Consider the following 18334-nt stretch of genomic DNA (forward strand, 5'->3'; position numbering starts at 1 on the left):
ATTAATAAGAACATCCAATATAACAAAGATAGTTTAAAGGCAGAACTACTTCAGCTAACAAAAGTACACACAGACAAATATAAAAAATTCGCAGTGGATGAAATAGCGTTAAGTCGTGGAATTACAGTTTTAAGGTTACCACCATAACACTGCGAATTAAACCCAATAGAATTAATCTGGGCGCAAGTAAAAGGATATGTGGCACGAGAAAACAGAACATTTAAATTAGTGGACGTGCAACATCACCTACAAGAAGCTATTCGAACTGTTTCTGCAGAAGACTGGAAGAAATGCATGCAGCATGTTTTAAAAGAAGAGCAAAAAATGTGGGACGTAGACAACCGTATTGAACACAATACTGAACCAATCATAATTCACTTTGATGATAGCGGTAGCAACAGTGACGAATCTGAGGTTGAAGATTAGACGAAAATTTGTACATTTACATTTATATTATATTCTATTATCAAAAATTTGTAATTTGTATTTTCTAGTACCCCTGACGATGAGTTTAAGTTACTCGAAAGCTTGAGAATAGTTATAAAGAGTTCACTTATCAATTGCTGCAACCCAATAGTGAAAAAAAGTTATATATATGTATATATTGTGTTTTTTATTAATATTGTTAATTTATTTGGTACCTACTATAATTACCATGATTATTACTCCGTTTTCATAAGGCCCACCTAATGACTACAACGATTAGGTAAATTACGATATTGCAAAGTTTTAATGAAATAAATAAAAAATGTGTATGAATATTTTAACTAATTGTACTAAGACTTTTTCTTTCATTCTTAACCCTCTCAAAAATTAATAAGCACGCCCCCGATTTGCTGTCAACTGGGCTTACTTCTACTCTCAATCATTATTGGTTTTAGTATACATCTAATTTATGATCATCTGGCCCTCGCACAGGCTCACACTCTATAATTTTATTCATATATCCATTAGGTAATTTTTAGAAAGGAAAACAGTTTACATCTGCCATAGAGTCTACAAAAAATGGATATTTACCATCTATAAGCATATCAACATACCAGTGATCTTTATTACTTAAATAGATTTGTCCAATGAATTGGTCTATACTATCCAAGTTTACCTGTGAACCTTCACCTTCTACTGCTCCGATTCTTTTCTTTCTGCAAACCACACTCCAGTGTCCCTTCTTTCCGCATGTTCTGCATACTGAATTCTTGGCTGGGCGCCTATCCGGGTCCACACAACCTGTTATAGCACAGTACTTGCATTTGGGTTTTTCCAGTACTCCTGATTTTTCTTGTTTTCCACTATCCTTGTATCCATCAGTTTTAGCCTTATAATCCTTCTTTTGAAACTTCTTGACGTTATGATGAACAACTGCTACTTCTGGATATTTTTCTTGTCTTAAAATTTTGTTTTGAGAATTTTGTAATTCGGCCTGTCTAGCTGTTAAAACTGCGTTAGCTAAACTCAAATTACTTTGTAGTTGTAGACGTTCGCTAACCTTTATATCAGCTATTCCCACCACAATCCTATCTCGGATTAACTCATCTTTGAGGGCTCCATAATTACAATGTTCTGCCAAGGTGTGAAGCGACGTTATGAAACTATCGACACTTTCCCCCGGTCTTTGGGTCCTCGCATTAAATTTGTATCTTTCGAATGTTACATTTCGTTGGGGTATAAAATGCGAATCAAATTTAGCTAGAATATCATGAAAAGTAGTGTTTACTCCGGCTAGTTAGAATTGAATGAGTATTTCCTCTGCCTCGCCGCCCATGAGGTAGACTAGCATATCTATTTTCTCTTCATCAGTTTTCTTGCCAAAACCACTCACTGACATAAAACGCTCAAACCTCTTTTTCCATTGTGGCCATTCCTGTGGTTTGGTAAAGTTAAATTCACTGGGAGGCGAAACATTCGCAAAAGTTTCTATCCTGGGCACCTTATCCGCCCCTGCTCTATTATCGGTTCTGGTAGGCATATTTCTTTCCTTCTTTTTGCTTCGCTGCAACCGTCAACTCTGGCACAAGATGGCTTCTCTCGAACTCCGTGAGTTACAATATTGAAACGAAAAAGATTTGAAGAGTTTTGAAGAGTTTCTTGATTCGATACTCTCACTTTTAATTGTGAGTCACCGCTGCCACCATGTCGTATCATGCAAATAAAACTCTCGAGATCCTTTATTTGGGTTTATTTGCTTCTCAATACTTTATAATTTGCTCACCAGAATATATCACATCGACCTCCCCTTCTTGACCTCTGTCGAAGCTAGGAACATCACCCAACAGAGTTACAGACACAGGACACCAACAACCATGGAGTATGTATAACATTACATTACAGACTCCATAATGAAAATGTCAAACAATCTTGGAAGTTTACTTCATATACACTTCTCAAGGCTCGTTTCTGTAAGACTAATACACTTTCTAATAGCATCTGACTAGCAGAGCCCCAGAGTGGTATCCCATTATCGTTAATCGAATAGTAGGCAGTCAATGCTGCAGATAATCTGTGCTCACGGGATATTACATTTATTGTCCAAGAGCCTGATGATAATTTCTTTTTCAAAGCGGTTATATGTGATTCGAAATCTAGGTTATTGAAAATTTATAGTCCTAGAAATTTTATTACTGGCTTACTATTGATCAGTTCATTACCAGATTTTATCTTGAATTCCTCAATTCAGTTCGAAAGTTATTAGGTTTATTTTGAATATATTTAGCATCAGCGTGTTATCATCACATCAAATTTTCATTTTTTCGAAATCAGAACTAAGACACTTGACAAAAGCAGCACGATCTTTATTGTGCCAGAGAATTGTAGCATCATCTGCAAACAATGTGAATCTTAAAAAAATATTGATACAGGAAAATAATTGGGGACATAACTAATTCTTGTGGGCACCACGCACAATTATTTCACTTCCAGATATATTTCCACCAACTGTGACTCTCTGATTTCTACCAGCAAGGTATGAACTCTACCAATGCTATACCTCTAAATCCATAGTGGGAGAGCTTTTGCAGCAGAATTTCGTGACTTACACAGTAAAAAGCTTTGGGGAGGTCACGAAACACTGCGGCAGCCACATTATTCTCATTTAGGCTCACCTTTTCGAGAAAATTGAAAATAGCATCTGTGGTGTTTTTTTTCAAGTTGAAATTCAAATTGTTCATCAGCTGAAATTTCCACTCCAAGTTTCACCAATTTCTCATTATTTTTGACAATGTTCACAGAGTCAAGATGGATTTGAAGTTGTTCGAATCGTTAGTGGAACCTTCTTTATGAATGTGTATTATAATTGCAGACTTAAAACTAGAAGAAAATACACCACTGGCAAATTTATTATTTATGGTCAAAAATAAAGCAATAACTGCTTCATCTGGCAACTGCAGCAATGATTTTGACGATGAGTTGTCCCGCCCTGAGAAGTTTTGTTTTTATTTCAGTTGTTACTGATATCAACTCAGTCAAATCAGTCTCATACAAAACCAGAGAATTTAATTTATCCGAAGGGTTGGCAGTAAATTTTATATTATAGGTTTTTTGAGTGGCTATTGAGCAATAATGTTGTTCAACATACCTAGATTTATTTCAATTTCAGGTTAAATTCGCTTATTTTTTCTCCTGATATCGGTAATTATGTCCTACATTTCTTGTCCCGTTGCTATTGAATTTCTTGATGTTGTGCAAGCAATGTAGGCTATTTCATGCGTTGTTCATTCCTTTTGTTATCTACGGTTTTGTAGCTTTTTTTATTAGTTCCAAAGTTAATGCTTTATCGAATATTCCAATAACAAACTCTTGAAATAAATTCACTGGATCCTCTGTCTAAGATTCCAATCAAATTTTTGACAGAGGTTTAAAAATTGTGTATTGTTATTTTATTTTTTTTTCGTCCATATTTCTTCTCTTTATGAGTGATATCACTTTCGGAACTGTTCGGGATTGAACAAATAACAGCTTCATGATCTGATCATCCAGAATTGACAACAGAACTTGAAAAAACATCTTTAATATTCGTGAAGACATAGTCTATGATATCGAAAGAAATTTTAGAGATCTTCAGCTACAAATGATGATAGCTTTTGTAACTGGGATAACAAGTGTTCTAGTCTTTTCATGAAAAGTTCAGAATCCCTGTCGGAGGTCTGTAAATATACAAGACACATTTATTTTGAATGTATAATATGTATAATCGAGAAATCGAAATGCATCGAGCAGCTGTGCTCGTTCTCGAGCACAGCAGCTCGGGGATCTGTCTTCAGTGGAAGCAGTATTCCACGCACTCTGGAAGGATCAGCTTGTCTGAGACTGACTCCTACTCAGCGAGTCAATCTGTTGGCTCCTCTAGCAGTCGAGTAGATAGCAAAATCGTCATGTCATAAAGGATTATCCAGTCCTCAAATTGCGTTGAAATATAAGGCGAGGGTAGCCTGCGTAGTAGTATATTTTTTCTAAACCAATTTAGGAAACTTAATACTCCGAATACACAACGAATGGATCTTCTAAATGCAGAAAGGGGACGGCAGAAGACGTCACGACGAGACAGTGGATATCATCTTCAAGAAGGCGTCTCTCCCAGGACACACAGTGAATCCCAGAACAGCAGGACCATCAGGCTCAAGAACGGCCACGACAGCTCGACAATGCTCAGACAAAATCGTGGCTGAGAAAGGCAAACTGCACCAACAACCTTTCATTTTGGATTCTCACTTGCAAATATGAATTATCCATGATAATCACTGAAAAATTTTCACAAACATGTTTTATTCCTAGACGGGTTTTGCTAACACTGTAGCTTTACTGGTAGAAATGTGTTAGCGAAACGAATCTATAACTAAAAAAGTTTGTAAAAATTGCTTCATTATTATCATGGATTCATAAATGATTCAATAAACTTGTAAGCAGTTCTTCTTATGCCATATTCTTCCAATATCTGAAGCCTTAATCAGTGTCTGTTGACATGGACGTTGTCTCAATGTATGCCTCAAATATTATTCGAATTTTCAATAAATATACTAATTAAAATATTTATATGTATACCAATACCAAAAGTCACATTCAATAAATGAGTAAGTGTATGAGCAATATATGTTTCTAATGTGATACTAACCAAAAGCTTCCAAAATAGTATTGGCCTCTAATATTTGCTGTTCCACCCAAGTCGATACACCACTCGTTACTGAACAAAGATATTGTAAGATGAATCTGGTGGTTTCAGTTTTTCCAGCACCACTTTCTCCACTTATGACAAGGCTCTGGTTGTTGCATTCTTTTCCAGGAATGTCAGCTTGAAGTGAGGTATAAGCCGCTTCAGCTAGTGCAAATACATGAGGTTCGAGGCCTCGAAGTTTCCTACCTCGATATTTGTTGACGTATTTCTACAAAAAAAGGTTGACATTCAGAAGCTATTTAAAACTAATGATAAAATAGAATAGCGATAATCACTAATCATGTGATAAAGAAATATTTATCGTCAGCCAACAGACGGCATTAGATTTAGAATTGATACTTCAATAATCGTTTTAGTAGTTTATACGAGCATACTTTATTGAAAACACTTTTTCTTCACCAAAAAAATATGTCTCTCGAAGGGCGTTTCGCTAATTAAGAGATAAAACTAAAACTGTCATTTCGTTAGATTCAGTTTATTCCAAAGGCTCCAAATTCTTCTTATCAAGATTTGATACGGTTCAATCCAAATTTTTAATTTTCAACGATTTGTTGTCGAACCAGAATTTATTTCTTCTTCAATTTAATTTGTAACACCTTGTATGTTATGAGCCGTCATTGAGAAAACTATAATGACTTGATGAAAACAAACTCGAATCATTTTCACATCTCCCGCTTGAACGCCAGAATATAATGAAGTAGTCCTTCATTATATCCTGGAATATCATTTTCATGTCTATTTATAGTTTCCGTTCCGAAAAAACTGAAATGTAGGGAGAGTAGGAGAAGTATTCGAGATATGAATTTTTCTTTTTTTTTATGAGAATTTTCGATTGAGTCGGTTAAGAAAATACTTTTTGATTTTTGTTTACGAGAGAACTTAAAAAAAACAAAAAAGTTTGCCACAATAACCATTTTTCATCATTTATCTTTACTTTAATCCTTATCCAACTAAGACCTCAAATACATTGTGCATTTATTATACATCAATGCGATCCTTTACAGCATGTATTTTAAATGACTATTTCCGAAGATATCACAGATTTAAAATACAGGGACATAGTGATTGCGGCGGTACCGGAACACAGTGGTTGCTGCTGTACCGACGGCGTTCCGAAAAAACAGAAATGTACGGAGAGTAGGAGAAGTATTCGAGTTATGAATTTTTCTTTTTTTATGAGAATTTTCGATTGAGTCGGTTAAGAAAATACTTTTTGATTTTTGTTTACGAGAGAACTTAAAAAAAACAAAAAAGTTTCCCACAATAACCATTTTTCATCATTTATCTTTACTTTAATCCTTATCCAACTAAGACCTCAAATACATTGTGCATTTATTATACATCAATGCGATCCTTTACAGCATGTATTTTAAATGACTATTTCCGAAGATATCACAGATTTTAAATACAGGGACATAGTGATTGCGGCGGTACCGGAACACAGTGGTTGCTGCTGTACCGACGGCGTGTGCCTATAAAAAGCGCGCCGAAGGCCGCGCTTCGCTCTATAACACTTTGTGATTAGCAGCGATCACACGCGTTTATATGTATATTCAATATGAGCATTGCACCCGTGCGGAGCCGGGGCGGTCGCTAGTTTGATTATGAACTACTATTTCGTTCTGTCTATGGATCATTCAGATAGAACATACTTCACATGATTAAAAATCATAAAAACAGAACTGAAAAAACTTTTGACAATTGAAGACTTATAATTTTTTCCTGAACAGTTATTTCGCAAAATCATTGAAATTTCTCTCAGAAGAGGTATTGAATATAAAGTCAATTTCATTGATATGAAACATTTCATGAAAATCCAGGGTACAAAACAAGTACTGCTCTTGCACACTCTTCTCAACTCTCTTTTCACCAGAGTTGGCATGTTTGGTTTTTACTTTTAAATGGACACAATTTCAAAATGTGATAGGTTTTAATAAAAATAAAACGGAATAGTACAAGCAATCAAACTTTGACTGTCAGCGCCATACAATACAACTACATGTTGCCAAGTTGCCATAGAACTTAAAAAACAAAAACCTATTTTTCTGTTTCTTCTTCAGTACGAGAAGTAGAACATAAAGATAGTTCAACATCTTCTAATTTTCGAATCTAATACCTAATAACAAACAGAAAAATATTTTACCGAAGGTAAATATCAAACATTTTTACACACTAATCTATTACTGAATTTACCGAATATAGTTACACATAATGGCTTGGTTAAAATGTCCGTGATTTGTTCATGAGTTGAGCAGTACACGAGATAACAGTACCTTCTCTCACTTTTTCATTGATAAATTGATATCTTACGTCAATATGTTTTGATATTTTATTATTTTTCACTAAATGTTATGGTAATTTGATTGTCCACATTAAGAGTAACTTTGAGATCATGTCCTTTTAATTCTTGTATCAGGTATTTTAGATAGTTCTTTAACACAATCAGCAGCAGCGATATATTCATCCTCCGTACTGGACAACGAAACAATAGGATGCTTACGACTGCACCATGTTACTGGTCAATCACAGAAAAATATTACGTATCCAGTGGTGCTCTTTCAGGTTTTCACATCACCAGCAAAATCACTGTCACTGTAGACTATTAATTCATTCGGATAAGAGTCTCTATTATACTCTATACCATAATTTTTGGTTAGAGTACGTTTCATGTTTGATACATCTTGGTTTGTTGGTTTTTCCATGTTTCTGCTTCCATATCCAACAGCGAAAGCAATATCTGGTCGTGTTTTACTCGATGCATATAACAGACTTCCAACAAGCTCTCTGTGAGGAAAGCTGTTATTAAGATTGTCTTCTTGTAAGTTAGCATTGCTAACTAATGGTGTTGCCATGTTGAATTTCTGACCAGTGTGAAGGCAGCCATGGGTTTCAGCCACGAATTGGGGGAATTTACCATTAACGAAAAGAAGTGCGCCAAGCCATCATTGGTCATTAAAATTCAAAGCTAGCCATGAAAAGTTGTCTTTTAGAACAATAATTGTTTGGCCAGCCATAGAAATTTTCACATGTAACGATAGTTTTCAATAATACCTTTACAGTCCTCGATTTTGTCGCGGAAAAGAACATCCCCTGCAACCCCTCCCGACTTTTTGATTGAAAATTCATATCTTTTGACAAATTATGCTGCTGGGAATATTTTCACATAAAACGAAGGTATTCGGCTTATTCTATAATACCTTTATGGTCCTCGAACTCAGATAACCTGGAATGTGATCTGAATGCCACTTCCACATTGTTTTTTTTTAAGTTTAAATGCCAAAGATAAAGTGGACAAGTTGGAAAAATCTGGAGTTTATGAGCTAAGTGTCCGGAGTGTAATAGTGTTTATGTGGAACAATGCGGTCGAAATTTCCAAAAACGGTATGCTGAACATGAAAGGTCCTTCAGACTAGGAAAAAATGATTCGACGTTTTCCAACCATTCCTTAGCATGCAACCACAAGTTCCTGAATCTAAACGATACGGAAATTTTGCACTATGCAAGGAAGGGCTACAATCTCAATAATTTGGAATCCTTGAAAACTCACAAGCATAAACATTGCGGGTGCAACTTGTTAAATGATCAATTCGATTCAGTTTACTCACCGGTTTTCAAATTAGCATATCCACATTGTCACCAGTAAACAAAATTCAGGTACTCAATCAAGCTAAGTACTTCTATTATCAGCTACAGTGGTGTTATATAAGGGCTAATGTAATCAATCATTGTTAGTTTAATGTATAAGTTTGAAAATGTCCTTATAGGACGAAACTGCAATAACGTTAACTACAAATAAAAGTGGTAAAAAAAACATAGAAAGTTTTAATTGAATTTTCTTCATTATGATTTCCTACCACGTAGTAACGGCTACATCCATTAATTTATTGAACAGCAAAAGTTGATCCATCTCATTGTTTACGATTCCTCAATAAATTTCACATTCGATTACTATTGAGTGATTCGATAAATTTTACAACGCTGTAAAGGGCTCAGTATGAATTTCAGGATAAGATAACGCTACTTTTTTTCTTACTTCTTATGCCGTTTCAGTTTTTGTTCATTCGGTAATGAGGTTTCGATTAAACAAGTAGGTACATGAATTAATCCGGTCCAAATTACTGAGCTGAGGGATGAATATACTGGAGTTTTTTCCCAACACCAAATCGTTATTTTTACACCTCGACACGTGTTTCGATCACCAAGTGATCATCTTCAAGAGGAAGATAAAACTAATAACTACACCTCGACACGTGTTTCGATCACCAAGTAATCATCTTCAAGAGGAAGATAAAACTAATAACTACTCAAAACTAAAGCTACTTATACTAATCAGGTACATCATACAGGTAGGTAATCAGTAATACCACCCATACAAGTGTACCACCCTAAATTAAAATCAGGTACATCATACAGGTAGGTAATCAGTAATACCACCCATACAAGTGTACCACCCTAAATTCATTTTACAATTGTAAAATTAATTTAGGGTGGTACACTTGTATTACTGATTACCTACCTGTATGATGTACATACCTAATTAGTATAAGTAGCTTTAGTTTTGAGTAGTTATTAGTTTTATCTTTCTGTTGAAGATGATCACTTAGTGATCGAAACACATGTCGAGGTGTAAAAATAACGATTTGTTGTTGGGAAAAAACTCCAGTAATATTCATTACTACACCAAAGGTTCCAAACAGTATATCACAAGAGCTGAGGGATAATAAATACTAGTATTAATTACAGTTAAGTAGTTCAGTAGGAACCATGAAACCTCATTACCGAAAGAATAAAAACTGAAACGGCAATGAAGTAAGTAAAAAAGCAGCGTTTTCAGTTTCTTATCATTTTATATGATGGAATTGATCGTTACTTGAAAATCCGTAACTAACGTATTCAAAAAAAGCTTTATTGTGAGATTTTCACTAAACGATCAGTAGTATGAAAGTTGACTTGTGGGCCTTGCCTGAAACTGTATATTGGCCAAACAGGGAGAACATTTTCCCAAAGAATTAAAGAACATAGAGATAGTTTTGTGAATAGAAAGACCAATTCCACATTTGCAAACCACCTTTTAGCAGAAGGACATGAGTTCAATTATGAATACGATGTGTTACATTTAGAAGAGAAGAGTTTGAACCTCAATCTTCTAGAAGGTTCAGAAATCAATACATTAAGGAATTCGGGTAATTTACAATTACAATTGAATAACTTCCTGTTACGAAATATTTTTTGAAATGTGGAAACTGGGACATAAACATCAGTATGAAAGCAGCCAGGAGTTCTAGCCATGGATTTGTCGAAGCGAAACGGGATATCCGATAATCAGCGGCTCCCAAAATACGGACCAAATTCGTGGCCAACCATGAATTTACTTACAACCTGAAATTTATGCGATTGAAAACAAGTATAACAATAAATCCTTCATATCAAAAATTGTCGAGAATATCAAGTCATTAGAAATTGTTGGAATATATACATATAAGTTTGAAGAAAATCCATGATTCATCAAATCCATAACTTATTCAAATATTTCGTGAATGGAGACTTTTTTTCTTGAAATGCATTTATTTCAGCATACAGAATAAGACCCTCATGTTGAAATATTTTGTTGGGCAGAAAATCAACCCCCACCCCGAATAAAAAAAAATCCAAAAAAAAACTCCTTCAAATACTGTTTGGGTGATGATTTTTTTCTTTAAATGTATTCATTTTAGCTTACTTGAGATTACACATATGCCAAAATATTTCGTCGGGCAGAAAATCAACCCCCACCTCGAATAAAATAATTTTCAAAAAAAAACATCTCTTTCGATTATTTTTCGGAAAGGAATTTTTTCCTTTCGTACTTGAAAAGACCTTCATGTCAAAATATTTTGTCGGGCAGAAAATCAACCCCCACCTCGAATAAAATAATTTAAAAAAAATCCATAACTCTTTCGATTATTCTTCGGAAGGGATTTTTTTCTGTGAAATGTATTCATTTTAGCGTACTTGAAAAGACCCATATGCCAAAATATTTTGTCGGGCAGAAAATCAAACCACACCTCGAATAAAATAATTAAAAAAAAAATCCATAACTCTTTCGATTATTCTTCGGAAAGGAATTTTTTCTTTCAAATGTATTCATTTCAGCGTACTCGAAAAGACCCCTATGTCAAAACATTTTGTCGGGCAGAAAATCAACCCCCACCCCGAAATAAATAATTTATAGAAAAAAACCCATAACTCTTTCGATTATTATTCGGAAGGGATTTTTTTCTCTGAAATGTATTCATTTCAGCGTACTTGATAAGACCCCTATGTCGAAATATTTTGTCGGGCAGAAAACCAACCCCCGCCCCGAATTGAATAATTTTCAAAGAAAAATCCATAACTCTTTCAAATCTTGTCGTCCAATGTATTCATTTCAGCGTACTTGATAAGACCCCTATGTCGAAATATTTTGTCGGGCAGAAAATCAACCCCCACCTCGAATGAAATAATAAAAAAAAAACATAACTCTTTCTATTATTCTTCGAAAGGGAATTCTTTCCTTGAAATGTATTCATTTTAGCGTACTTGAGAAGACCCCTATGTCAAAATATTTTGTCGGGCAGAAAACCAACCCCCACTCCGAATTAAATAATTTAAAGAAAAAAATCCAAATCTCTTTTGATTATTATTCGGAAGGATTTTTTTTCTTTGAAATGTATTCATTTCAGCGTACTTGATAAGACCCCTATGCCGAAATATTTTGTCGGGCAGAAAATCAACCCCCGCCCCGAATTAAATAATTTTCAAAGAAAAATCCATAACTCTTTCAAATATTGTTTGGGTGGAAATTTTTTTCTTCGAATGTATTCATTTTAGCGTACTTGAAAAGACCCATATGCCCAAATATTTTGTCGGGAAGAAAATCAACTCTCACCCCGAATTGAATAATTTAAAGAAAAAATCCAAAACTCTTTCAAATATTCTTCGGAAGGGAAATTTTTCCTTGAAATGTATTCGTTTCAGCGTACTTGATAAGACCCCTATGCCGAAATATTTTGTCGGGCAGAAAATCAACCCCCACCACGAATTAAATAATTTAAGGAAAAAAATCCACAACTCTTTCAAATATTCTTTTGATGGACATTTTTTCTTGGAATTTATTCATTTTAGCGTACTTGACAAGACCCCTATGTCAAAATATTTTGTTGGGCAGAAAATCAACCCCCACCCCGAATTAAATAATTTAAAGAAAAAAATCCATAACTCTTTTGATTATTATTCGGAAGAAAACTTTTTCTTTGAAATGTATTCATTTCAGCGTACTTGAAAAGACCCCTATGTCGAAATATTTTGTCGGGCAGAAAGTCAACCCCCACCACGAATTACATAATTTAAGGAAAAAAATCCATAACTCTTTCGATTATTATTCGGAAGGGAATTTTTTCTTTGAAATTCATTCATTTCAGAGTACTTGAAAATACCCCTATGTCAAAATATTTTGTCGGGCAGAAAATCAACCCCCACCCCGAATAAAATAATAAAAAAAATCCATAACTCTTTCAAATATTGTTTGGGTGGGGATTTTTTTCTTCGAATGTATTCATTTTAGCCTACTTGCGAAGACCCATATGCCAAAATATTTTGTCGAGTAGAAAATCAATCCCCACCCCGAATTAAATAATTTACAAAGAAAAATCCATAACTCTTTCGATTATTCTTCAAAAGGATTTTTTCCTTGAAATGTATTCATTTCAGCGTACTCAAGAAGACCCCTATGTTAAAATATTTTGTCGGGCAGAAAATCAACCCCCACCGCGAATAAAATAATTCAAAGAAAAAAAACCATGACTCTTTCAAATATTCTTTGGATATCCGGGACTGGCTTGAACAATTAACGTTCATTTCTTTATATTTGTTTACTGCCAGTCTTCAAGCATAGCCCACTGACTATTAAGAAAGTGAGTGTTTAGTGACTACCCTGTTTCGAGCACTTTTTCTTACATGACAGGAAATAGATCACTGAAAGCTGTCAATTATGATATCCCCTACAAATTTTTTATTGCATTTAGAGCAATGTGTGAGCCTTACCAGTTTTTGGATGTGGTAAACATACTTTCAGTAACTTCAAACCTCATATTTCGAAAAATATCAGATGACGGCAATTTGTCATGAAAAAAGAGAAGATATTGTTGATATAATTAAAACTCACTTTACATGTATTTCTTCATTTGAAAAAATTTTTTTTATTAACACGCGCGCCTGCTGCCTTATTTGTAACCCTCCTTTGCGCGTCTGCTGCCTTGGGCTTGGTAGCTGATTTTCAGGCTCCCTCTCCGGAATCGGAAAATATCAATGGCCATTTTTCTAAACAATATACGGCTGATTGATCCCAAAGTTGGAATAAAATAAATATAGTTTAAAAAGACTAAAAAACACGCTTTCATAGCATTCAAAACTATAAAATGAAAAATAAATATGGTTTAAAAAACTAAAAAACACGCTTTTAAAGAACATCGAACTGAAAAGTTAAAAATATGTTTTTAAATAAGCTTAAAACAATAACAAACGAAAAATACTAGTATTATTGTGAAAAAAGCGTGGGCGCTTTGTGCCATATTTTTTTATAATATCAAGCACCCGTCGCTTTTTTCACAATAATACTAGTATTGTTTGTTCGTTATTGTTTTAGGATTATTTAAAATTTTTTTTTTACTTTTTAGTTCGATGCTCTCTAAAAGCGTATTTTTTAATTATTTTAAACTAAATTTATTTTGTTTCTTTAAGATTGTATAAGGCTATTAGATAATTCAATATTATCAATGTAAGTATGGTAAGTCAATTTATAATGTTCTTCGATGCAATATTGTTAAATCAATAATTGAGTGAAAATCACACGTAAATTTAAAACATTCAGCTGTATACTTCAATGATATTTATTCGAGTAACATTTAAGAACAGATCAAAAATCTCACTGCCGGATCAGATGAAATGAAGAAGGCAGCTGTATACCCTTTTAAACAAGCCGATGAAAATACATGCTACAAAATTGTGCAAACTATCAGAAGAAATTCAGGTGGTTTCTTTTATTTTCTCAAACCAAAAATTAATATACTTCAGAATATAGTAATTCGAAAATGTGATATAGATAATGAAAACCATAATTTATTGAATAACGTGTTTAACACAAAACATGTTTTGCAAGACTCCGATTCCAAAATTGAAACAAAAGCACACCAGAATTACCAGATTCTTTACATTTAGATATTGTACCAGTAGCTAGTGACACATTAGTAAATATTAGTAATATCAATAAGTTTAAGGAGTAATATAGTTGCAAGAGTTCTAAGCTATTCCTTATGAAAAAACACGTGCAAATTTGAGCAGGTTCATTCTGGACCTTTTTGGAACTCAGGCCCACTTCACACGGAAGCGGTAAAGGTCAGTGTCTCTGCCAGACGTCCGTTATGTGCTTAGCCTTCAAAGCCAACTTCAGACCACCTCCACTTCTCCACTTTTACCGTCATTCAGTCAACCAATCAGCTATCGCGCATACACCGGGAAATTGAAACCACCAGTAGATGAGCAAAGAGACCACAAGCGCACTTCAAGGTCGTGCGTCGTTGGTAAGTATTTCAGTATTTTTGAACGTGTCAGATCATCAATGACAGATAGATCGCAGTCGTGTATTTTATCGGCCATTCCGCTCATTTACTTCAGGCTCAAAATAGTTTAATATTTACTTTTGGTCTTCACCCCACCATCAACTACATACAACTTCACGCCAACCTAGCCAGTTTTGTGGTGACAGTGTGATAGTGAAACTCCAAACTTTAAGGCCCCTTCGTTTGATTATGATTCAAACTGCTGCTATTGAATTTCACTTATAGTTGGTAACCTAACAACATTGAATTTCAAGTTTTTTCAATGTTTTTTTCTTTGTATTTGCTATTCTCCCCTTGTTATTCCATATTAGACGCTCTATATTATATTTTTCATAATCAGCAAATGAAATCATTTGAAATGAGTACTCACATTGACCTGTTGCGACTTGTATAGCGAAAATAGGTTATGAGGTCTTTTTGGCTTCGTAAAATGATTAACTATGTTTTTTGACATCTAAAAGGATCCATTGATGTCGAAATCATCGGAATCGGACGACCGGAAGTGAACAGAAGTGACCTGTTTTTGAAGGATTCGAAACCTTCTCACCCTAAGGAATCCAAAAATATTATATGTTTCAGTACGATGATTTTTTCATTTTTTTGTCAACAAATTATGTGTTTTGAATCAAACTTCTACAATTGGATTACACTCGTAGTTGCTCATAACCCAACGACTTTCAATTTCAAGTATGTTCAATGATTTTCTTTGAATGTGTAATTCGTCCTATGCTATTTCACATTAGACGCTGTATATTATACTTTTCATAATCTACAAATGAAATCATTTGAAATGAGTACCCACATCGGTCTGTTGCGACTAGCATAACGAAAATAGATTATAAGGCTCTTTTGACTTCGAAAAATGATTAATTATGTATCATGACATGTAAACGAATCCATTGACACCGAAATCATCGAAATCGGATGACCGGAAGTGGTCGTGGATTCGAAACCTTCTCAACCTAAGGACTCCAAATGTATCATATGTTTCAGTATATACTGAATTTTTCATTTTCTTTGTCAATAAATTCTGCGTTTTGAATTAAGCTTCTGCAATTGAAATACACTCATAATTGTTCATAACCCAACATATTTTAATTCCAAGTTTGTTCAATGACTTTCTTTGAATTTGCAATTCACATTAGGCGCTGGATATTATATTTGTTACGCCATCTTGTTTTTTTTCTGTCGGTACACTCTGTATTCGTTTCCCTTTCATTTGATGTGCTGCACGTTGAGATTCAACTGTCATTAACGAAAATGTGGCTTAGTCCCCTTCTGACATGTTGCGCCATCTTTGTTTTTTCTTTTTCGATGAATTCTGCATTTCTGATCCTGTCATTTGACGTGCTGTACGTGACAATCCGATCATTATTAGTGAATATATAACTTAGTGCCTTTCTGACAGTTGCGCCATTTTTTTTTCAACTCATTCATTTCCACAAATCATCACACATTTTCTACCACCTCCCACGCTGACTACGTCACTTTCAAAGTTTTATCACTATTATTATTCGACCCTCATTCTCCAGTTCAATTTCATCTAACACAATCAATCGAACGATATTTGATTTCTCCATTCTGATTGGCTGACCGACACCACTCTAACAGAAGTTAGGCTGATTGTTCCACAAGGTTCCGTAAAGGAGTCTGAAAATTCGCAAAATGAATCTTCATATGACAAAGCATGAACTTTAGTCATTTCCTGATGATACTTACTTGGTTAGCGGCACGCGTTGAATGATGAATGGCTGTCATATTGAAACACGAAAAACGGTTACGACAATAACGATGAAACGTTAACGAATAAACGCACGCAAAACGGTCGAAAACACAAAAATAGTCACTTGCATATTGAAAAGCGAGGAAAATAAACTTCAACTCTCGAAATCCATATGGACGACTGAAATTATTACTCCAAATATTTAGCTTCATAATCTTCATGGCAATCTCTACATAATCCAGTAAGGTGCTCTCTATGGACACAAATATTTTTTACATTTTGTGCAATAATATTTTGTTCTTCGACTTATTTTAGTGCTGCAGTACGTGCATTGTCCAACATTATTCGACACATTTCAGAAAGTCGTGCACGGATTATCCTTGGGATATTTTGCTGCTGAGCTCGTCGACGAATATGTGGATCAAGCAATTGAAATTCCAAATTTTATAAGAATTTCCTTCTGCTAATTTTTGTTTGGTTATTCGAGTTATAAATTATATAATCTTTGTATAGAGACAATGTCTAGTCTGCCGTGACGGCGTGTCTGTCTCGTTGAATTATTTATTCCACAGAAAATTCAAATCTCCCGCCACAATGTTCTGAGATGCAGAAGCGTGCGCTCTGATCGCGCGTGACAGTTTGAGGACGCTACGTGACAATTTGGTACACTCTGATTGGTTTGCCGCTGGGTGGGACACCACGTGACAATTTGGTTGACTGTATGGTCTGTGTGCCTTGCTGAGAAGCAACCTGGCTGGTGTGATGACGTCACCGTCTGTCTCGCTAGATCCAGGCCCCCTCTACCCTGTACACTTCGACGCTATGTTTGTTTTCATAGATGTATTTAGAGATACCTTGTACACATTGAGGGATCGCACGTTGAAAACTTACAGCCTCGTAGAACTGTAATGTTGTTTTCTTAAATGATGTATTTTGACGCACCCTGTACGCTTCGACACCATGTTTTTTTCTTAAATGACACCCCGTACACATTGAGGGATCGCAGGTTGAACTGTTGGGTTGTTATATTTTTTCTTAAATCTGATTCATTATTATTAATATATCACTTTCGCGCTTCCAATTTTCATGGAGTCGTTCACGCTTAATTTTAAAACCAGCAACGCTACATTGCCCCATAAACAACGATTTCTTTTACAACCGACAACACCTGCTGCGTTAGGAACGTAAAACCTCGATACCATCTCCATCTCTCTTTGCCCCGATTACGTCACACGCGTCTCTCGCTCTTATACACACATACACATCTTTATATGAAATATTAATTCTTTCCCAACTCTAAGTATATTTTATTATCTTCAACATGATAATGACGATTACAACTTCCTTAACATGCTACGGAAATCAAAAAAATGCGGTAAAGTATACAAAATGAGTCAATTTTGGTCTCGACAAAACTTACGCTGTAAATACCCATCATTCGCAGTTACTTTCAATATCTTACGTTGGTGTAGAGGCTAAGTACAATGTCAAGCACGCGGACGTCATGGGTTCGATTCTCATAACTAAAAACTTTTTTCAATTAGGAGCACGTGACTGGTACGTGATAAGGGGGCCTGAGGGGTGATGCGGAGTCTCAAGAGGGCCTGAGCAGTGATGTGGAGTCCCAAAGGGGCCCACGCTCTTTGAATATCTCCGATACTCATTCCATTCTTCTCTGCATCGATTACGTCAGACGTTTCTCTCTTCCACTCACTAAACTCTCTCTCTCTCTCTCTCTCTCTCTCTGAAATACTTATCAACGACGCACCACCATGAAGTGCGCTTGTGGTCTGTTTGCTCATCTACTGGTGG

At 35.1% G+C, this 18334-nt stretch overlaps 1 protein-coding gene across 1 annotated transcript in view; it reads right to left on the reverse strand.

The window, feature by feature from the left end:
- The window catches only part of Myo81F (unconventional myosin 81F), a 359268-nt gene that overhangs the window by 276885 nt on the left and 64049 nt on the right, over nt 1–18334 (reverse strand). The window contains exon 4 of the mRNA XM_074185988.1: nt 5105–5372. Within this exon, the coding sequence (XP_074042089.1) occupies nt 5105–5372 (268 nt within the window). The remainder of the gene's footprint in view (nt 1–5104; nt 5373–18334) is intronic.

The sequence above is a fragment of the Leptinotarsa decemlineata genome, unplaced genomic scaffold, assembly GCF_025532065.1.
Source record: "Leptinotarsa decemlineata unplaced genomic scaffold, Ldec_3_MD MMD2_tig00078422_RagTag_RagTag, whole genome shotgun sequence".
NCBI classification, from domain to species: domain Eukaryota; kingdom Metazoa; phylum Arthropoda; class Insecta; order Coleoptera; family Chrysomelidae; genus Leptinotarsa; species Leptinotarsa decemlineata.